This window comes from Camponotus floridanus, unplaced genomic scaffold (assembly GCF_003227725.1).
Source record: "Camponotus floridanus strain SB8 unplaced genomic scaffold, Cflo_v7.5 scaffold1, whole genome shotgun sequence".
In the NCBI taxonomy this organism is placed as follows: Eukaryota; Metazoa; Arthropoda; class Insecta; order Hymenoptera; family Formicidae; genus Camponotus; species Camponotus floridanus.
Window position 1 is genome coordinate 1849443 of NW_020229214.1, and position 25017 is coordinate 1874459.

Here is a 25017-nt window from a genome sequence, read left to right on the forward strand (position 1 = left end):
TTTTGTTATAATGAGGAAAGATTATTAAACAAGCAATATAATCATTATTTCGTTTTAGATACGTGAGTTATTGCATTTTTACTCCTTTTAATATTTTTTACGAATAGAAGTAGCGACCGATAATGCTTTTACTCTATCTTATCTTAGCCTCGGGGGACACATTTTAATAAGATATAGCATTTTTGTTATTTTTATCTTTGCATTCTCTCGCGATCTCTCTCTATTAAATTGCCAAATGCGTGCGCATCAATTATGGGAATAGATTGGCAAAAAGACTTGTAGAGATTGTGCGAAAATTGTTTTGAAAAGGATTTTGAATATATTTTATATAATAATCACATAATATTTGAATTTTGAATACATTTTATATAATAGTCACATAATGTTTGACGAATCACGGGGTTATCGTAAATAAAAAAAAAAAAATATGATTACCCGCAAAAATCTCATCTCGCTATCTTTTTTCATGAATTGCGATAAATAGTAGCTTGCGTTTAAATTTATACTGATTACATCTTTATCCAATTTACCCCTGACCATTGGCAATGATTTAAGGTTAATTCTTCTTGAACGTCGACTTACTTATTATAAGAGATAGAATTTATTCACAGTCAAAATTAATCGACACGCGAGAAATTTAAATAATTTTACTATAAGCTTTTTAATAATTCCAATATAAACTATGTGTTTGCGGAAATTGCTCTTACCTTCATGTTTATCTCTCAAATTAAATACTTTAATTAATTCCTTTATTAGCTAATTAATTAGTTTTATCGCAAATGATTCTAAGATGATTTTGATCTCGGACAAGATTAGAAACGCCTTCAGAAGCTCTCGACATTGCGAGTCGTGCGTGGTGGCAGAATCCTATCCACGATGAAGTTTTTTATGATTCGTGACACGAGTCGTAGTGCGAATCAGTTGCTTGCAACGTACTCATCGTTATCATCGTGACGCGCGCATAGAACAATCTGTCTTCGTCGGACATCGCCATCACCATCGAACTCGCGCCGTTGATTACATCGTCGTCGCGCAATCGTCAGTCTCGCGATCGCGAGTGTATAAATCACACGAGAATGTAACAGTGTGAAGACCACTTGGCGATTTTACTTTCATTTAGCGAGCCTCTTTCCGTGCTACTGAAAAACGAATAAATTACGGAAGAACGTTAAAATTAGAGATCTTTTGATACGGCGATATTAAAAATCCATATTCATTGCGAATTAATTAATTATTGCGAGTCATAATCTTAATTGTGAATTATAATCTTCATAATTTTGAATTTATGCTTCCGTGCAACGTGCACGTGACTTTATCATCGTTCGCACACCGTATCTGAAACGCGGTAAAACGCAGATACCTCCTGTGCAGAGGATATCATTAAGCCCGCCAAAAATAACCGTGACGTGTTACATTGGCGGAAGAACGTTGTGCAGATAGTGATTTCTCTTAGCCGAACATACTCCAAGATCGAACGGAGCAATATGAGTCTGGAAGTGATATCAAATGCGGTAAGTCTCGACGATATTGCTATTAGATGGTAAATGCTATTGGGAAATAGAAAAGACAGAAAGTATATTGTACGTCTCTGTTTTTGATGATACGAAGCAGATAGTGTATCTAACTGATACTTAATAAAGGAAAGATGAATTTTTGAAAAGGGTTAAGTTGGCATAAAATAAAACAATAGTTTTCATTATTATTAAAAATATTTATGAAATATTAAAATCTTTTTTTTTTAAATTATTAATATTTTTTTATATTTTTATAAAATATATAAGTAAAGTAAAATAAAATAATATGATTTAAACATAAACTGTTTCATTACATAATTTTTTTTATATTTTATTTGCTTTCGATATGAAGAGGAATCTCATATTCAGAGATACACACACGTGGGATAAACCAAATGACCTACACTTAGTTAATGATGTTGGATAACCGGTCAGACATGTTCTCGTAAACGATTCGAACTGTCATTTCTCGGCAAATATTCTGCGTGATGTCATTATTTCCGCGAAAAAGCTCAATATTTTTTAACATGAGCTTCCGTTCAAGCACATAAAAGATTTTTGTATTTTCTGATGCGCATATATTACATGTTATATATTATGTATCAACAATCGAATATGATAATTTATCTCAACAGCAAAACATTATTCAGCTGATTAAGAAAATTTTAAATGAAAAGTGCGAACATCATAATCTTTTAGATAAAATTAATGCACAAGTTTCTTTGCCTAGCTGATAAATACAATTTTGATTAATGTACAAAGAAGACGAGACATTTATGATAATTCTTTCATGAAAAATATAAACATCTTTCATATTTAAATGAACAAATTATTTTCATCATTAACATGCACGATTTTAATATTTGAAAAATATCCAAAAATGAAAAAGTAAACATTAAATAAAAATATCTAACTTTAAATTTCTGGATTTTTAATTTTTGTCATTTTTTAATAAAATAAAGATAAATTTTTTAAACACTTAAAGAAAAGTAAGTCAATTGGAAATATACTTTGTAAGTTTTTTAATTGTTATAATATTTTCATGTTTATTTCAATGTTAATAAAGATATTTATTTCAACATTAATAAAGATATAATATTTAAATTAAATGATGATAAAAATTTCAACAATGACACATTATAAAAGTTACATACTAACAGAGTAATAATTGATAAATATGTAGTTAGAGCACGTCATTGGAATTCCATTGACATTGAAATGTATACACTCACATCAAAGTCATAATATTCTCTACGAAGGATAAAATCTCGCCGCGATTTAATGATATGCTCTCGATAATATCCAATAGATAATACAATTCACGATCACAGTGTGCAAGTCAATCAATTATTTTCAGAATCTATGGTATATCTATAGTATATCTATAGTATTTTCAGAATCTATAAAATCTATAGTATATGCGATATTTATCTTTTAAAAATCTATCAAAAATTATGTAATGATTGATACAGAAATTGTAGTATCTTTTACTTTGTATTTTTTTATATCTGTGTAGATAATCGAGAGACTTTAATCATATCAAACGAACTCACTGCGAAACGATACCAAATTTGTATAATGTACGTATCTTGTTGAAGTTTCATGAAGTTTTATCAAATGCGATGAAAATTTATCTGGCACGATGCTGCCGAATGCAAAATTTGTTCAGAATATTTTTTTCCTTTCTTTATTCCGTTCGGTATCTGTTAATAACAATATATTTGCAGTTTTAATATATTTTAATTTTAAATAAAAAAACGAACTTTACTCGTATGTTATGTCATACGATATTTTTACAATATATATTATAAAGTTATATTGAAATAACTATTGCTGGATATACTCAAATTCATTTATACACTTACATATGATTATATCTTATCGTTACTATAATGTATATATGATTCATGGTTATAAATATATATCGATAAAAGAACAATTATACTTGTTGATCGTATAGTTGCGAATCGTATACTCGTATAATAAATAAAATAAAAATATTATTAAACTTTTATTAAATCTTATATACATGTAATATATTACTCACATATCTTGAAAAGATGAATCAAAATTTTCATTACTTTTTTCATGTTAAATTTTACTACTTACTTCACTATATAACTTGAGGTTTTACTAGTTACATATGTATATAAGGAAAATTGATGATTCATTAAGCTCGTTATGTAGAGATATATGCATATTTATCTCAAGAACAAACCACTGCATTCATTCTTTTGATTATTCCTCCGTTGCCAATAAAATTTTAAATTGTAAATAATAATTCGAGTACAGAGGATTTTTACTTTATGGTACAATTGAGAGGAAAAATCACAAAAAATAAAATAAATTCACAATCATTTGAACGTACTGATGGAAAATAAGTTGAAAGAAATATAAATATTCGAATAGATATAATTAATCGCACTAACAAAACAAAATCAACAATTACATCAGCAGATTAAGTTATATTGATATTGCAATTTGCATCATTTCTTGTAAAAAATAATTTCTCGTGGAACCAATATAAAAAATACAAGATGATTACGCGCTAATTTGTATTTACATCATCTTTCTTATGTCCATTACGATCATGTGTCATAAATAATTTTTCAGTAGAAAATTGATTATACTCAATATGTGAACTGCTAGATTTATTATATTTACTTCATACATAATCTAGTCTTATGTGAAAAATGTTATCACAGAAATTGATAAATGAATATGCAGTACAGCTATTATTGGCGTCATATATTTTTAATAATTTCTACATATGTAGAGAATATTTTACAACATGGCGCAATCTTTATTTGCGTATCAAATATACTCTATAAGATTTTTTGTATTTTTTTTATATTTTTATTAAACAATTTTACTTTCTTATGTTACTTGCGTTTTAAATTCAATTAAAGCTATATTTCTATTGTTAGCATTTTGTCATCAGTTACGGTTGAAAAAGTATTACTTTTTTATCTGTCGAGATCGTTTCTAGTAGCGGTTTCTTTCGAGACGTTATTATTCTCTGATTTGTGAATAGTCGGTATCACGTCGAACTTTCATTCAGCTACGTGTATTTACCCTTCAGTCATACGGTTCTAGATGGCGCCAGAATGTAAACGTAACGTAGATTCCTTCATTGAGTTCCATTCATTTATTTTCTTTCAATGGTTGCGGATGTAAATCGCGTTATAATTCACTGCTTGATCATAATATGATTATTGTTTTCGATCAATTTTATATGAAACATATTTGTTAGACAAAAAAGATGGCTTCTTTGCTAGAGAATCAGGAATGTCCTGTCTGCCGATCGGATTCTTCCCTTTAAATCAATCTGATTCATCTTGACAAATTGTGGTAGCCACAAGATAACAAACAAGATATACATCTCGGTTGTAGCGGAGGTGGTCTCGTGTCACGTGCTTGTCAATGTGTCAAGTCTCGTTCTCCATGTGGACGTTGAAAACTACGATACTTTCGCACACGTACATCATCATAGCATTAATCTGCGATAATCTTATTTACATGCACGAAGTTAACATTGTTTTCCACATAATATATCGGTATTTGATAAATATTGTATTGGTATTTGACAAATATGAAAATAAATATCTGTTATTTATAAAATCATGAAATCATGAATTTATTTTATTCGGTATATTTAATTAGATTTTTATTAATCATATTTGTTTCTTTTTTGCAATCTTTTTATCTTACGTTATTAGAGAAGTTCTAATCAACAGTTACGCAAAGTTTCATTATAATATATTTCTTTTTCGTATAAAATTTCGAAGTTATAAATCCTACAAGTTTTATAATCCATTTAAACTTTAAAAAAGAAAGAGTTAGCGTATTATTTTTTTAATTATCTGAAAAAAGCTGTATATTTTGCTAGATTCGAGCGCATAAGTCGAAACGATCTCTTACATTGTTAGATTGTATCACAAAGGATTAAGAAACCGATCGCTCACTTTTGAAGATTCTAGCTAAAGATATTGAAGTAAACTGAAAAATAGTCGTAACAACGGGACATCTCGGGTAGCTCGCCAAGATTATCATAAACACCTTTGCCGCCGTTTTCTGTGCGGAACAAGTGGGTAGAATAGTTTTGCGTCCCCTTTCAAGTCTCCGGAGAAATGTTGCCGCGGTGACTAATGACACAAGGTGGAGGTCCACGTGAAAGCATCGTGCGGAGAAAGGCAGGGGCGTAGCAGGAGAGTGCAATCGAATCATCATATTTATCTCTCATGTTAATCTTGTCAGAAACGAATATAAATCGCCTCCCAATATTCCCAGGAATATTTTCTTCCCGATCAATTCGTACTTATTTTTAAAAATTTCAAAAATTTGACATTAAATACTTTAAAAACCCACTTGTATAATTTATTTTCAGTCTAATTTTCTCCAAACCCTTAAATTTCACTTGCAACATATGTTACTTGACTGTGTTACTGACTTTTGAAACTGACTTTTCAACTGCTCTTCGATAAACTCTGTATCTTATTATTTATAATTGCAAACTTCTCCGTTATATGGAGGCAACGGATGTCTTTAAGGTCTGCATGAAAGCGTGAACGACGTGCACAAAACAGCGGTATCTTTATCGACTCATTAACGATAGAGACACTGGCAATGATCACCGGTCACCGGTAATTATCGTGACAGCCGCAAAGACAGTGCGAGACGTAAAAGTAAGTTTGTGCGCCGCGTAATGATACACGCTGCAATATTCGAGATTTTATCGGGCTGACGCAGCAATGTCTCTTTCCGTTGATCAATCGTCCGTCTCCTCTTCGTCCGATTCTTCAATAGGTCCTGTCGACCTATCGAGCTCTCGGCCGGATTCGGTTCGCCTTAACCTTCCTGCCGTCCATCGGTCGCATCCGGCTCGTTAACGTTTTTTTTTCTATTTTTTTTTTATAATATCGACATTATGAGTTCTGTAACTAAACAAAGTATATGTAACCAAGGCATTGCTTAGTCGATTCGGCGTCGGACGCTTTTTTTGTTGGATTCAAAAAGATGCCGTCCTCTTCATTTGTCAAGTCGCCTCTTGAGCCCTTTCTCGAGTTCTATGCCTTTTCTATGTACCCTTGCACGAGATTAAGAAAGGCAAGCACCTTTCAGGTGCGTTCGATAAACTCCGTGTCCGCGTTGCGAAGAGACTCCCTCGGTGGAGGTTTAATTCCTTTTGAAGTTATGCGGCGATGCGATTTAATAATTAATATTATCTAGTATGTATACATAATCAAATCAGGATACAGCTGAAAAACCTAGACATATTTCGAATATTCTGATATTTATAAAAAGATTTTCATATTTTTTTACATTTTATATTACATTATATTAAGAATTTTGCTTCAAAGATCATATTTTGCATTTAATATTAAACAGCTTAGTTAAGTTTAATTAAGTTTAGTTAAATACTCAGTGTATAATTATATGTGATCTCAATATGTTTTATTTCAAATTCAATTCGATCGAATTTATTTTACATTTGTTCTATCTTCCTTCAATTAGATGTCTTTATCATTGTGAAAGAAATGTGATGTGTTTGCAGTTTCAGTTATGATAGTGTGTAAATAAAGTTTTTCTCTCTTTATTAAATCTATTTCGAATTATGTCATGGACACAAATTGAGAATAATGTATGTCTCGGCGAGAAAATTTTTCTTTAATTTTTCCCGCGAATCACTCCGAAGAGATAGATTCTGAAGTTTAATACGTGATTTCCGTTGGATCGGACGATCTTCAAAAGACTGTCCCGTCGTGCGGACTGTCTTTGAAAATATTTTGACGTCGGGGAAGATCACCGTGTGATCGATGCCCGTTCCCTGGAGATTACATCGTGAATTGCATTTTCTTCATACGAATGCGCATCACATAGACTGCAATTCTAGGTACAAACGATTCTCACAGAAACCATGGCATGCGGTTGATCGAAAGACCGTACCATCTGCTCTACCGATTTTACAACGTAAATATTTTCTGGAAAATTATGTAACCAAAAAAATATAAGATATGTTATATGATTACAGTAATTGTTAAAGGTAAAAAATTTATAATAGGATGAGCACATATCATGTTTTTTTCTAATATAATAGGAGATTTTAAAGATTTAATATTTGATACACATAAATAGAAATCATTCTAATAATCATGAGAAATATAAATAGCGAATAAATCTGAACGATTTATGTATTGCTTGCAAAAAAATTTTCAAGGTTGAATCCAATGATTAGTTCCAATCGTGTCTTCTAGGACCTTATTTGCATTAATAGCGACTATACTTGAACGAAGACACGTTCATCGTGAAATCGCCAGGCTCAAGACCGGTTTTCTTCTCCGAGCGTAATTATAAGGTTCGAACCAATCGCGCGGTATCTCGAAAAAATTCAGGGTCCATCGCCATCATCGGCTTAACCGCAGTCGCCATTTTTCTTTAATCTTTATACATCATCACAAATATGTATAAAAAAATATGCATCTTTACGTCAAATTAAAATGAAAGGATTGTTATCATAAGGTCAAATAAATTTGATAGCTCTATCTAAGGTACATTTTATTAACAACATATAAGAAGATACTTGGAATGAGGAAGACGCTTTAGTATCACGTTTAATTGATCACATTTATGAGACACGCTCGAAGGCGTTTAATTTTTTCATTTTCATTACGGTGAACCGTAAATATATTCGCAAAAATTGCACCGTAATCTCACTGTAGAGTAGTTCGATACCTGGTTTCTTGCTGCGTTCTTCCGACGTAATTAAGCAATTTTATTTATATTTGTTATATTGTTAAACTGGAAGGCAAGGCACATTTTGTTCGCTGCGTCGTTCGTCGTTTTAAAAATAACCATGAACCTCGGAAATGAAAAGAAAAACACGCGACTTCGTATAAGTCTTCAAGTTTCTATTGTAACAATTTTTTTTTGATGGATTACTCGGCGATTGTCCTCATCGATTTGCGTTAATAACCGATTCCGATTCACTCGCAACGATCATACTAATTGTCAATTGGGAAATGAATCTAACGCGCGCGAATAAATAAAGGAATATATGTTGATTCAATGGCCGCGGTGGAACGAAAGGCAGGCGAGCAAGAAGAAAATGGTTTGGTTCATGTTCTTGCAACGATGACCGAGATTGGTTTCGCACTTCTTCAGCTTATGTCGCGCATGGCAGATAAGGCACGCGTACGCCTCGGGGATGAAGATAAGAATTTTTCTAGTAAAACGGAAGTCTAGATCGTGAAAAAAAGAATATGTGTGTGATAAATGATCTTCTTCAAATTAGTCTAGACTAAGCAGCCTTCTTTTTAGATTGTCCTCGAATCCTGTTCTCCTCGATATAAAACTTTAGTGAAGAGGAGACAAGCTCGCCGATAATATGGCGGATCGAAATACTTTACTATGTGTAAAATATAACTATGTGTAATACTATACTATGTGTGATAACTATGTGTAAAAGTATTTATGTACTTTTTTCGTAGACAATTGACAAAATTTGACATCTCTTTTTTACATAACAATTTTTTTAATCATACGTAAATATTAATTTACACAATAAAATAACTTAACATAATTTTTTTACAAGGATTATTTTTTCCTCGAGTAATTTCTGTAAGTAATCGTATTAAAAATTCATGTATGATATATTTATCAGAATAAATGTCTGTTTGATCCATCGATGATTTAAAAACGATTATAAAACTTTTAATCATTTTTAATGAGCAATCGTTCAGTAATTCATAATTAATATGATAAAAAATACATCTTACCATTGTAGATTAAAAAGATTACACTATAATTAAACATTGACAGGCAGTATACTGTATCAGGAGATATATCTATACTTTGTATCGATATTTTCTTGCTAATTATATGCATGTTCTGAAAAGTGTTTTGAAATATGTAGAATTTTTTCGATATCATGTGAACAAATTATAAGTTAATGAGCTAGAATAATGTGTAATATAACACGTGGTCACTTGTATTATCTAACAATGTGTAAAAATAGTATTCTTGGCCAACAGCATGATAAGAAAATATTATGCAACATTCTATAATAGATTATATCTCATTATTGTGTATATGATATACGCATTGACAACTTACACGTACAATATGTATGTAATAAATTTCCTTATTAATCTTAGAAGACTATTTGTCTTTACTTAGCTTCGACACATGATGTTCTCCAATTCAATTTAGTGACCAATCGTGTTTATTAATGCTATGCCTATTAATTTTATCATACAAATCGCCATACATACATTTCTTCATTTTCAATACAACAAAAATTTTTTGTCTTTCTTCTGTGGGGAATATCGATTAAATATTGATCGATAACCATATAGTAGATTATTTTCTTATTTTGTACGATCGTTAAAACGTAATTTATTGGTTATAACATCATTGAATTATCGTTCGCAAAATAGAGAAACTTACTTTGTAAAATATCGTAAAATTTTTCCAAGGTAAATTCTCTTCTACGGAATATACTCAATGTGCGAAATTGTATCAGAATTATATTTCATCCTAATCACGAGATAAGAAAATCAATTTTAGCATGTCTAGGGGAAAGAATTTTTTTTTATTTTCTTAAATTTTAATCTCTTTTAAATCTTACTCCTGTCTGCTTGCCGAAAATTGCGCCTGGTTACGAGAGTACTGCCGTATTCCCTTTTTCGAGTACACGCAAAAAGCGACGAATGCAAAATACATGGGCTTGGCGTCGCACCGCAGCGATCGCGACTGCGGGATTGAGGAGGGAGAGTATACGCCCCTGTCGGGGTGAACGATCGTGAGGGCACCGTCGGCGTTCCCTTTGTACACGCACCGTCTCCCTCTCTTTTCCATCTCCTTCTCCTTTCCCTTCCGCCGACTAGTATCTCCGCGATATATCCCACAACATAAATACGCGTCTCTCCCTCCGCAATTCCCCATCCCTTCTTCCTTCCTTCGTCCGCAACCCTGCTGGTCGGAGAGTTGCGTGGATACATTATACGAATTACATTGATGATACGTCGATGGGACACGAGATAGGGGGGCGCTTTGGCTGCACCGATAGCGCCGGAACTATTTTTCATGCTGTCCCCTCTCGTCTTGCCCGTCCTCCCTCTCGGGTCTTACGTTCGCGAGAACGTTCGTTTCTTTTTTTCCGCTTCGCGCGAACGCGAAGAAAATAATGTAGCTCCGGCGGTCTTGATTATGATGCAAATGATCGCATTTCAGTACTCACGCGAGCGTTAAAGTCGCGGTATACCAGAGCGCAATTTGTTATTCGCTAGTTCGCTCAAGGCGTTGTGATAATGGCTTTAGTCGCACGTATTGGTAATGTCTGAATCGCAAAATCTGATGAAATTTCTGCTCTAAATTATAAATGATCTATCGAAAATCGCCATCGTAAATTACTTTGACTTGATTAAAAAATCACTTTTACATCAAAACCAGACAGGAAATAATTATATAAATTGAGTCATAGTATTCATTTGCGAAGTTGTATAACTGGTTTGTCGTTAAAAGTTTAATCAGTTCGTGCAATTAGCATTTTTTCATAATTTTATTATTTCCTCCCTGCATGAATAACTTATCGTAGACAAGATTTGAAAGGATATTATCATTATCAAAAACTTCTAGATCTTTCAAGCGATTATACAATTTGTCGATCGATTACATGCAAATACGTACTTTTCATTTTTAATTGCAAGCTATTCTTATCTTATTCCACATATTCCATTCTTTTTTTCCAATTAGCGTTGAAAAAATAGATAAAATTTTTCATGAATCACATGTATATCGTGATGTAAAATAATTTTGTATTTTGTATTTATTCAATTAAATAAACGCTTGTCTTTACGCGACATCAAAATTAACTATTGCTATTGTGATGTAGAATATAATATAATATTAATCGCCGAATAATGACATTTCCCGAAATAATTCTGGTGCCAACTCTCTCTCTTTTCAAAGACCCTTCAAGGGTTTCTCGGTGATTGACATTAAGTTTTACCCTTGCTTCAAAAAACTTTTAGTCGTAATTAAATCTCCCTCTTTTTTTTTCGAGTTACTTTACGTTACTTTAGCTCGTAACCTTACATTGGATATATCGTACAAATTTAATATAATTAAAAAATATAATTGTTGATTGATTTTATATTATATTTTATTGTTATTGTATTATTTTTAATTTTATTTCAATTAATGAGAGCTATACTTTCTCTGACAATCAAAAAATAGAAAAGCAATATATTAGCCATCGATGCTTTATGTATCTGAAAATATTGCTTGTATATTCGAGTTACGTTTCGGACCGATCGTTGCTTCGTGGCAAGACAGGCGTCCCCTAGGATACGCTTCCTCCCTCTCCTCCCATTTCAGAGATCCCACAGGATCATTAATCAAATTCCCCTTTAGCCTCGCCTCTCCCTTTATCCCCGCCTTGACCGAAGGCTCGGCCGCCATTACTGTGCGGCTGCATGCACAACGCACTAATTAAAACCAGGAAATTAATGTTTTATCCCTTTGCGCCTACTCTCTCGATACGACGCATATCATGTGGAAAACTTTATAATTCAAGACAAGAATTGACTATTTTGTTTGTCTATTCGGGATTTATATCTTAATTAATACAGAAACTTTACGAAATCAACGGGTCTAAAATTTATCTTACGACATTTAAAATTCTTCTTTACATATTTTCTTCACATATATAATAAATTTGCGAACGTAGATTTGAGTAAATTGCCTAATTTGTTTACTTTAAAATAATAAAAATGTTTTGCTATATACTCTTAATTCGAAATAATACGAAATAATTGAATAAGAAGTACTATCTCGTAACAATTTTGCTTCTATCTATCTTAATTGATCAAAATATTAAAAATATATCATTTTTGTCATAAACATTGCATTTAAAATTTTGAAAATTGTAAAACTTGTAAGAAGATTTTGTGCGAAAAATAAAAATTTTAAAACACATAAATCAACGAAATGTAAAGAAGATTCTTTTTTTTACATTTTATATATGATTAATTCTATTTAAGATAATTTAATTAAATGTAATATTTGTGTTGCTTTTGATAATTTTTTTATTGTAAAGAAAACTTTACAATCGCTTATATATTTTATTAGATTAGACGAAATCGCAAAGATAAAAGTTCCCGCGTAAATTCTTTAAACCAATGGTTTCTAGCTTTCAGAGAATGTATAGACATCCATTAAGATTCCATTAACGGTTTGTATTCTTAGTTCACCACAAAGTGTCCAAAGTCGTTTGTAAATGTAGGAATACTAATTTATCAGCACTGCAGGATTCGTGATCCCTATAGGATTTTCTGCTTTTCAAACGCCGAGGAATTATTTGTTTACAAATAGAAAGATCCTTACGAAGAAAGCTTTCTCTCTTTCACCAAGAATGCATTTATGTGCCGCTGTGTCCATCAAAGATGCCCGCACACATCTTATGAAAAATTGTCTCCCAATGGATTTCAATTCAAACTTTAAGATTTTCTAGTTCAGTTTCAGTTTTGTAGTTGTGTAGCTGAGTAAAAACGTTTAAATTACAAAATTCCAAAGTTTGAAAATCTACCTAGAGATCATTTTCTATAAGATTTTTCTATAAAATGTGCAGAGCTTTTTCAAGCTTTAGCTCATATCAGTGAATTTGATTACGCGAAATTTATAAATATTATGCGATATGTGTGTGTATGTGTGTATGTGTGAATATATGAGATATTTTAAAAATTATTACATATTTTTGCGATTCATTATTTAAAAAATTTAAAGTTACATTTTTATGTCAAATTTTGCAAACGTTTAACATAGTTAAATATTTGTTAAAACAAAATTCACATTCAATATTGTACAAAAAATATTTTTTATTTTTATACTTATTATAATATTTATTTAATCTCGAAATTTTACTTGCTTGAAAAATTTAATCTCTCTTCCTCTTCCTCTATTTTTAAAAGTGGTATTATAGACCATAATGTAAAATTAATATTAAATAATGTAAAATTATTATTGTGTTAAATATAATATTATACATCTTTATATATCTGAAAGACCATACATATAGAGTATTCTTCGTCTGTAGCAAAAAGGTAGCAATGTGTCGGTATGTCGTTCCGCAGAAACGAAAGGGTGGCATGAAAATTGCGGATAATACCTGATGAATCTAACGGTAGAACCATTAGGCCTATTAGTCCATAGTCAGGTACATTCTGACAGATACATTACTCATGAATACTGTAAAAGATTCAATGTATACAAATGCGTCACTAAAGGGAAATCAAAGATGGAGTTAGGCTATAATGAGATTACTCACAAATTTACAAAAATTTTTTTAATCTCGCATGTTAGAAGGATACTTAATTTTTGAAGCATAGTGCGCTAATAAAGCAACTAACTATATTTTTACGTCGACTTTTATATTTTTTAAATATATAAATTAATGGTGTATTAAAACATTATAAATCTTGTTTTTTGCATACACAAAAATTAAATATTTCCTACCGAAATTATTATTTTTTTTAAATTTAAATCTTATATTTGATACATCTTTTGAACAAGTGTTTGTAATAATGTAATTAATAATTATGTATTTTTGTTCATAATTGTAATATTCTGATAAGTTAAAATTTCGGAACAAAATTAATTTAAAAAAATGAATCATGAGTAATTATCAATTAATTTTTAAAGCTAAATAAAAATTAAAAAGTCATTATTTTTTGGCGACTTTTTAATTTTTATTTAGCTTTAAAAAATTTATTTTGCTTCACAAATATATATATTACTAATATTTCGTGTCTGTTATTGTATCAATCGAATATCTCTTAATAGAAATTATGTTAGTATAATTAGCCGTATTGTAGCATGAATTTTTATTTATATGCTTATGTACTTAATTATTTTTACTCTGACATTTTATTTTAAAAAATTGCAACAGTTTCTTCAAACAATACAATCTATGTAAAATGTTGTCCAGTTCTTCTTCTTGTTTCCAAAGTCAAGAACAAAAAGTCTTGATTCTTTTCAACTTTACAAGCTACAATTATATTTACAGTTACAGTCGAATGTAATGTACTCGATAGTTGTGAGCAAAAATTCGCCTTCTTAGTAACGAGAATGACGGAAATAACGGGAGCGTTGCACCTGTTACAGCGGTACGCAAAAACAATCGCTTTTTCCGAGATAATACGCGCAGATACAATTGGTATATCGAAACCGTTTCATCGGCATAGCTTTTCAAAACTCTACGATACATCCGGAGAGACGGTCGATGTTAGATAAACGGTGGTCGACCATTACCAGCTTATTTCGTGTAATTACTGATCCTCAGATACATCTTCTACCTTTGCGTTTTGCACCGATTTAATCTTACCAAGTTTCTCTGCTCGAATCGATTTACCTGTATCGTTTGGAATTTCAAAATATAATATTAATTATTTTTGATCAAAATGTTATATTTTCAGAAATTATCTAATTAGAATATCAAAATAATTTAAATTTTTCAACTGTATATTATACATATATAAATCCTTTTTTATTATTTTAATTATTTTTTAAAATAATTTTTTTAAACACAGTTAAATAGAATCTAAATTACTTGGATACCTCAGTAATTCCTTTGCTACACACATTAAAAATTGTATAATTTGACATAATTACGTAATTCTTTGCTATAGTAAAAATTACATAATCCCTAACGATTTTTTTAATGTATCAAAGATGAATGACAAATATTATTTCTAAATAACCAGCTAATTATCGCGTCTATAATATTTTGCGTATAAGTTTTCAATACATATGCATAGGATCACAATAATTGATCGTCATTGATGATGATCGGGCAGTCGGCAGTACGGATTTTTTCAGGACTCGAGTCCAACCCGCCATGAAATCGAATAGAAATCGAGGGCACCGATGCCTGGGACCAGCGGCGAAGTGACTGAATGCAGCGTGCCGCATGGCGCGATGCATCGCGGCGCGGCCGGACATAAAACGTGAGCCGAGCCGAGAGATAAACTCTCCGACGTCGCGCGGCGAAGGATCAGCTGTGGGCGCGGCGGATATCCCGCTGTGTCTCTCCAGCATGGCCGACGTCATATGCACACCCACGCCGTGTCTTCCCCCCCCTCCCCCGCCCCCCCCCCGCGATCTTGCCGATGCTAACCCCCGCCGCCCGTTCCCCTTTCTCGCCGCATCGAATTACACGGTCGGCGAAGTAATTTACAAAGCTACGCCCGCGAGAGCGCGAGCGCGCCTCATATCCGTTACATCCCTTCGCGGCGGCATGCGCGCAAATTCGCGATCGCCGATAACGATACCGAGAGATTAATGGCGCCGCGCCGCGGCGCCTTTGTCTTTAACCGGCTGGGGCACGTCGACAAAAGTAGTCACGAGGTCCCTGATTAATTAGGAACACGGGCGCGGGTAATGGATTGGGTAGAGGGGCGAATATTTCGCGATCGAGAAAATCACATCGCTGCTTTCTCCACTTGTCATTTGCGAAAGCGTGAATAATGCGGTGCATTGAGGTAAATAATATAAATCTTTATATATTATATGCACAGTACGTAAAAAGTATGTTATTGCAAATTATTTGCAAAGCATAAGACAAATGTGCCAAAGAGAGATTTTAGTTTAGATACTGCAGGGGTGCTTGCACATGCTTACATTACGTAAATTTATATTGTTCCAAAATCGATTTTATTTTCTTGATAAATTCAGGTATATACTTGTAATGCATTAAAAATCTCGTTGATCACCGCAAAAGATGCTTATATTGTGCTGTATTTTAACACATTCCTAGCATCTCGATCATTTCGTTGTACGTACCTTATAGTCTCTCGAGATCGTAATCTTGTCCATTGAGAAAAACCTAAAAGAAAATAGGAAAAATGATTCTGAATAATGAAGGAACTATTTCAAAGCATCAAAATTGGCCACGATCGAGTAGTTACGCTTGTCCATTGCGAGGGAATAAGATCTAATCGCTTCCTGATTCAATTGTCTACTCGGACATTAACGCGAAGAGCCTCGTTTCTTCTCTTAACGTTTTTGACAAGAGTCGCGAGCTTTACGAGAGTCGCGGCTTCTTCCTCATGGACGGACATCGCACTTACTGCTTCTCGTATGAATACCAGCGAGGTTTCCTGTCTCGCCAATGCTTCGACAAGTATCAAGCCGTTTAATCTACGCGCATGTCACTGACGAAGCAAAAACTTGCTACAGTTTCAAGTATCGGTGCATCCATGATGAGGTACCACGCGATAATGGTATAACAAGTCATGAGTATAATAGAAATATCCAATTGGGCCCTAAACACGCGTTCGCGAACTTTAATTGACGCGGAAGCACCGCGTAAAGTCCATCGTTCGGCCATAGAGATGCAGAACTCACGTGTATCCCGCTAGTCATTTAATTCGCAAACGTGGCGGTTTGAGGAGCGTTACGCTTCGGCGCTACTTTATCGGTAAATGGGGAAATGGCAAACGATGAATAGGCACTGAACATTAAGGCAATAGTATCTTTTCGAAGCAGATTTCGAAAACATAAAAGAAAGCAGTATGAAAGCAATTTTTGTTTATACTAATTGCAAGTGATTTATAATACAATTTTATCATCTATCACTATTTCATTAATTATAATATTTAATTTATATATATATATATATATATATATATATATATAATAAAAATTAATTCCTTTATATTATATATAAAAGATATTTTTTTAATTTTTTACTTGTCACTTAAAAAAGTAAAGGTAAATTACGCCCCCCATTATTAAGAACATATATTGTAATCGGAACTTTAAAAGACAAAAAGAAATTTTCACACGGTACTTATATGATGTACGCAAGTCGGTCTTTCCTCTCTGAACATGTTAATCATTTTATGTAGCGCCACGAGTACGGAGAGGATTTTAGATTGGCGAGGAAAATCCGTAGATTGGTTAACGAGGCTCAGTACGAACTCGGCGAAATTGGCTCGATTAAAACCTACGGGGCAGCTGCCCCGAGGATTGTGCTCCGTCATGTGATTGGTCCCTTCTCCCAGGTCCTTTCTTCGATCTCCTCCATTTCGAGATGCATCGATACTCGGCCATCATTAATCATGCACTTTTGTACACACTCGTCGATGGGACTCCCTGCGAGGGACATCCGAGACGCAACAAAAATGAATCTCGAAGATCGGGACTGGGCTTGAACGCAACCATCGAGGCCAGATGTTATTAACTTATGTAAAATAAACATAAACGAAAAAGCTGCACTCCGTTATGGAGGTATTAATCGTATGACTTTTAGTAGCGATATTATAATTACATGTTGCAAAAATTTCATTTTAATCGTAAATGCGAGTCGCGCGATCGTAAAATTAAAAAACGAATCGTACGATGTACGTTAAGCAGTAAAATTAATTTTAGAATGGATTGTTATGATTTTTTCTGCAATCTTTTGATGTATATTAATAGGTTTTATATACTTTGAAAGAACGCATTATCTGCTATTTTTAATCATATTTTATTATGCACACTTGATGCCTTATACGTATGCTTGAAAGATATTAAAGTAGTCAAATAAATATGAGTAACTAAAAACAATACAAGTTTAATTTCCATGAATATCATTTCTAAGATGAAATGGATACGAAGAAGAATTAAGTATAAAACGGAACTTCCACCCGTATATACTTATATTTATTTGATTTGCATTTAGGGTATAACCCGCATATATTATATTTATAGATCATGAAAAAGCACTTTAGAGTGCACACATTTTGCTCTCAGGGAATTACATGTATAGTATATTAATTAAATAATATCTTATTATTATGTAATATAATATGTTATTATTATTAATTAATTTCTTATATTAATTTCCCTATTGTGTTAAAGGAACACAGAAGTAAATAAAAATTAATTAAATTAATAGGAGAATATATTGATTTTTATTGCAATAATATCACGTCCATTAATATTTGATTTCAGGATATGGACCTAATCGAGGTTCTTTGGAAGCAGGATGTGGATCTGGGATTTTCGCCTGTAGAACCTGCCACGACACCCACCAAAAAATTGTCGGAAAAAGAATCAGCGGATGAAATCGAAAAATTGAAAGCTTTGGAAGCAATTAACGCCACGAATCAAAAGGTATGAAAAATATTTATTTTTTTTTCTGATTAATATTTTGCGTTGAATTTTTCGGATTCATTAATTTTCCGAAATCATAAGGTTTTAAATTCGTTGTTTCGATCTCCCAATCGCAGTGACTAATGAGCAATTGTTTCTCGAGAACGCGCTGCTTTCTGCTTTCACGCGCGTAAAAGGAAGCGTTTACTTCCTCGGACTCAATTTAAACATTCGTTTCTCCATATGCCAACGGGTCCATTGATGTCTTCCTGTGTCTCCGGGTGATTATCGGAGATAGAAAGCTATGGAGCGCATACATTTCTACGTCAAAGAATGGCTCGCGATGTCGCGCGTTTTTCGTTCTGTCTCTCGGCAATCATCGACCGATTGCATTGCGCGAATAGGAAGCGACATTTTCTGCGACACTGCAGAAGAAAAAGATTTCCAGATTTAGCTTCCGGGTATTTACATACATTGCAGAATATTTCAGGATATTATTATTCTTCATTTTTGCTTCTACCTATCATTAAGAATCAATTTGATGACTCTAAGAAAAGGGGCATGTACGCTGGCATGTATTTCAATTAGCTAATCGATGTTGAGAAATATAAATTGTTGCATGCTACAATACAAATGTTTATATAATACAATATGTTTATTGTATTATATAGATAGATAGATTTGTATCGATTCTCATGAAACTGATCATAAGACATCAAACAAGAGTGTGTAATGTCTCACTTGATGGAATTGCTTAGGATATTTATTTCTTTATCATCTCTATTGTACATTTTAAATAAAGTTTATTCGAATGGCGCGCATTCCAAAAAATCAACGTTCGATGCATTTCTCATAAACTTCATTTTTATTTAAAGAAATTTTATTATGCGACCTTATATCCTAGTTAGCGCGTGGCTTCTGCACTCGTAATCGTTTGTAGATGATCGATCTTGATCGGAGACACTAAGCCGATTCAATCCTTAGCGGACATTTTTGGTGAACCCAAAGAGAAATTAGAAGCCCACGTGTTCTCGAATATAATCTCGATCGATATTCCAATCTCTGCATACATCGATCTTGTCTTTCTCGAGTTATATGCACGCCGAGATCGAGATAACGAACGTTTTGTCTCACGATGTATTCAGAATAATATCAATGTTTCAAAAAAAAAATAGTCTTTATACAACGTCATAAATATTTTTTAATCTATCCTAAACGTGATTTTCTTAAATGTTGCAGAAGATTGTGAAGGGTTATTTCGCGATATTTTTATTATAATTTATAATAATATTCTAATATTATAACAGATAGAAATCAAATTATATTTTTAACATTCTTTTGTTCCCTCTCTATTTTTGTAAAGATATTTTTTATTTTTGCAGAAATAATTGATGTTTTATTATCTAATCATTGACAAATATCGCGCGAATAGAATGTCATCATTTTATCGAAAATGAGAATTATATAATTTATATTCTTCTTTAAAGAGCTTCTTTTATCATTGTTGTTAACATAACGGATCTTTTAATTTTGCTGTTTGATTATCTTCTGTGATAATGTATCGAAACATGTTGATTTTAATTTACTAATCGCTCGAACATAAATTAGTGGTGATTTATGAAGATGTCTCTTCCGTTGATTAAATTCCAATTGAGTTTCCTTAATTGAGTACAATGTAAGTTTATCAATAGCGACGACTTTTCTTCGCTTGGCGCGTTTCGGTGGATGGACACGAGGTGCATTTAAGTATCCGGCAGATTCGAGCCTACGAGAGCTCATCCATACGATGGTCACCGACAATGACGGTGCATCGACGTTCTGGGCGGGTAACCCATCAGACTTCTCGACGTTCCTCGTCTGCCTCTCTGTCTCATCCTCTCTTCATCCTCGCTTCTTTCTCTTCTCTCTTCTTCTCACGACCTTCGGTAGTCTGCGCTCCTTCTTTCTTTATTTCTTTCCCGACGTCGCTATGCGCCGCTTCGTCTCCATCGACCTCTTCCTCTACGAAGATCGCATTGTTCCAGCGGGTTCCACCTTTGTGGGGGCTCGCCGCCGTCTTCGAGAGCCCAATAATACGGGGAAGATCCTCGATCCCGATCGAAAGCCGACATATCGATCCGAGACACGGTCCGCGAACAGCTGAGAACAAAGAAGAGCTCAGTCTCTCGACTTCTCCTTCTCTGTCTTGCATCGCGACGGATTATTGACGTGCATTGTTCCAACGTCTGGCTACGGAATTGTTTTAACTGAAAACAAGCAATGGCTCAAAAATGATACGGCGTTGTTAGAAGCGATAATGAGAAAATTTGATTGTATTTTTTGAGTCAAATACTTTTTTCGGATTTAAAATCCGTATAATTTTGACGAGTTTCATTTTCGATACATCAGAGCGACGCGATATCTGCATTATCCTGGATTATTTCTTTCGATAGATATGAATAATTCGTTGAAATTGAAATCGTTTATTGAAAGACAACTTTACGGACTTAGCACCCTCAAAGCTAAAGTCAAGGTGAATAGCGCAATGAAAGTATTTTATAAATGATCTTGCAACGTAAAATATTTGTCAACATGTTGTGCTATTCGAGAACGACATTGATGTCACTAGGAAGAAGCTAGGCAAGTGAATTACTGTAAAGCACGTTGCATGTTGCTGTTGTACAATTATCTCAAGCCGCCATGACTGGTAGAAATTTTTAATCCAGAGCCAAAAGATTTAAATGATCGGTGCACGTCGCGGCGACAGGCTCCATTAGAGCGACTCCGTCTCGCTGCGAAACGGGAATGAATTATGGAGGAGTTTAGAGGAACGTCAATCTAGAAAGTAGGAAAAAGGAAGTTCAATCGAGCGATTCAGGATGGAAAGCATTCGTCGCGAAGACAACAAATTTTCATGTGCTTAGCAAACGTGGTCACGCTTTTCTTCGCGTACTTATCTATTTGATTGATTTTTCACGTTCTTTTTCATATACGTAAAAATATTATCAATAGCATTTTGCAAGAAAAAAGAAATGCGCAATTATATTAAAAAAATGTCATAAAAAAATTATTCTTAATGTTGTTGTACATAGATATTCTTAATATTCGTTGCGAATCATTAAATCGTATATATCTTTATATGTTACATCAATCAGCAATGATTCATACGTATTTATTGTCTGCAACAAATGTAGTGCGAAACCCGATCAATTCCACTTAGAGAAGCTTGTTTCGTTGAATTGTTTCAACACGAATGTATCGTGCAAGATGAATCGCTGCGAGGCATCTTACTTCCGATTATAGAAGATCGCTTCCTCGAGCTATCGTGACTGACGCGAATTTTTAATCCACCGACGCGATTCAAATGAAGCGAGCTCTCCTAGGCGACGGGCTCCATTAGGGCGACTCCGTCTCGGTGCCAGAAGAATGAAGAGGGAGACTCGTCGGGAGGACCGCAGCAAGAAGAGGATGGGTCGATTCGTGCGATATAGGAGGAGGATGTCGAAAACAACGGATCCTCTCGCCCCGTTCTCCATCCTCGCCGAGCGTATTCATAAAACCATCAAAATGGCTAGCGTTCATTTGTTCCTGCGATGTATCCGTGAAGCCGGCAGGGTCTGGTAAAATGATAGATGTACGCAGCATCCCCTTCGGTACGAGGGGCGCCATCGATGGACCTATCGGAACGGAAGAGAAACGGGGCCGAAAAGAGTGAGAGAGAGAGAGAGAGAAAGAGAAGGAGAGAGAAAGCATTTGTCGATCCGAAGCGGTTCTCTCGCGAAGGAGAAAGAGAGGTAGCGAGAGGGTAGGGAGAGGGAGCCAGAGAGATTGGAACACTCTGGGAGGGGTATTCCGAGGGACGTATTGATGGTCCTGGAAATTGAAAACGCCCGGTGAGCCGAAGTGGGTTTGGCTTTCTTCTCTTGTCCCGATTGTTTCCGTCGGCTGGAATTTCGGAACAAAATGGCGCGCATACGGTGATACCGATGATCGAGGTTATCGCGTTTTTTGCGTCCATCCCTTCCGGTTGAGATATTTTTTGGCAACTTACTCATCTCCCTTCTCAGAATGAATTCTTCATTGGTATTATAAAATTATGCTTTTTTGTCTCATTTTTCATATCTAGCAACCAACGCATTGTATTTGTTGCATTACACAAATTTTTAATATTTAATATCGTTACACTGAGAAAAATATCCGGTGAAAAGGTAACGAACGGATATTATACCGATCACTTTAATCGAAAAAAAAAAAGAAACCGGTCAGATATCCAATCAGAAAATATCGATCGATCGGATATCTGATCGAGAAAGTTCAAAATTCGGAACTTTCCGATCAGATATCCGATTAAAGTGATCGGTATAATATCCGTTCGTTACCTTTTCATCGGACATTTTTCTCAGTGTATTTGCTCAAAAAAAAGCTCTCTCGTTATTGAAATAAAATATCCAAAACGAGTCACAAAATGTGAAACGTATCGCGAGTCTACGAAATTCGAAGCAGCGTGACTCGCGCCGTATCTTTGGCGGCCGCGATACTGTATTGAATTCGTATTTACTTGCGTCGATCAAGGTTGATTTGAATTATACTTTCTATCCGCGCTAGAGGCCTTGTGAAGCGGTTGATCGGGGCAGACAGTTGTAACAGTTCGTAAACCTTAATTGAGAGCTATGCCGGCTATGCAAGTATCGCTGACAGGACCTCCATTGTCGCATCGAGGGCTACGTCGTCGAGCAGGACCGACGTTTCCTTCGAGAGTCGAAGAAGATGACGTTGTGGGGCCAAAATAAAGCGCATGCCTATACATCCATGACTCTTCAAAAATATTTTAGAGCCAATTTTAAGAAGTAGAAACTTGTCGAGCAAAATGTTTCCATTTATATTATATATAATCTTGTTTCCTTAATTTTAGACATTAAAAGACATATATGTTCGAAGAATTACATTTATCCGATAATTTCTCTGTTAGTTGCAATATTTTTTATTAGAGGTGAAAAAATCTTTTCAGATGTACGATAATATAATTTTAATAGTTCGAGCAAAGTGCTCGATTTCGTGTGAATTCGATTTTAGAGATAGATTGAATTTTGTATTCATAACGTCGAGCTCAGCGTAACGCACCACTCAACAACGATACATCATATCGTCGAATGAAAAAATGACCGGAGCGTAGGTAGACGGGGATGAAAGATTCGAGAGGGATCGACGAGGAAGAGCAACGAAAAAAGGGAGAGCGAGAGGCGGATTTTGAAAGGAGGAAAGGGATAGATAGAGGAGCCTGTGGTCGTGGATGGTCGCTATCAGGGACTCGCTATGATTAATGATCGAGCACAATACTGTTTTCATTAAACTCATTTCACTGCAGCTCGCATGTAACGCCACGCTATGGACGACCTATGGCCCAGGACATACGCGCGCCCTTGGGCCCTTTTTCATGTCGGCGGTAGGGTCGGTCGGCTTGATTATGACGTCTCCATAAGGTTCGACCTTGGCCGACTCGAATGGCGTTCGACTGAATTCGGCCATTGTTGTCGAACTTGTTGACGAGCTTCATCTTAAATTCGTCGGCTTCGTAATCATCTTTGTTGGAATTACGTTTTATGATCGGACTCTGGTACCGATCACATCTCTCTTCGAAAGCGAGGCTTCTTCATCCTGTTTAACACCTTTTAAATGGCGCAACGTCGTTAATTACGGTCAACGCTCGTTACATCTCAACACTCTTTCGATCTAATTTTCCAGCTAATTTATTCTTTGTTACGATTTATGTGTGTTATTATAATTGACTAATTATAATTACAGATAAATATTTATAATAACAGATACATATTATATAATTAATATAGCTTGATAAACACACACACTCACTTTACTCGTAACAACGAGTTGTATTTGTCCAAATATTTTGTAGCATCTCAGAACGAAAGGAGACCCTTTCGTTCGATCGACCTATCGCTCACCGGAAAAAGTTATTTCCAGGATGATGTCAAAGAACCTGAACCGCAAGAAGATGATCCTTGGGCAGGACTTCCTTACACTGTGGATCTTGAAACCGGTAAGCTTATTTGCGATATTTTTGTTTTGTCTCTCTCTGTGTACACACGTGTGTGTGTGTGTGTGTGTGTGTGTGTGTGTGTGTATGTGTGTGTGTGTGTGTGTGTTCAATCTTTAATATTTATATAATAATTCAATAAAAAAAGAATATTTGATCAATTAAAGACTATAATATACTATGACTGTAAATAATTTCGAAATTGTTCTTGATAAACGTTTCTTTACATTGTCAACATATCGATTGTAGTCTTTATTTTGTTGCGTGTAGTCGAAATTTTGTTTTCAAATAATTGTTATAATCAAAGAATTTATCAATACATAAATGGCGCGCATGTTT

General features: G+C 34.2%; 1 protein-coding gene across 6 annotated transcripts in view; it reads left to right on the top strand.

Annotated features, from left to right (window-relative positions):
• The window catches only part of LOC105250418 (segmentation protein cap'n'collar), a 97142-nt gene that overhangs the window by 16049 nt on the left and 56076 nt on the right, over positions 1-25017 (top strand). For 5 of the 6 annotated variants that reach the window (XM_011256500.3, XM_011256499.3, XM_011256497.3 and 2 more), the window contains exons 2-3: positions 18507-18668; positions 24606-24681. In XM_011256500.3, coding sequence (XP_011254802.1) covers positions 18507-18668; positions 24606-24681 — 238 coding nt within the window. Of the gene's footprint in view, positions 1-958; positions 1512-18506; positions 18669-24605; positions 24682-25017 lie in introns of those variants that run through there. The other variant, XM_011256502.3, reaches the window with a different exon arrangement.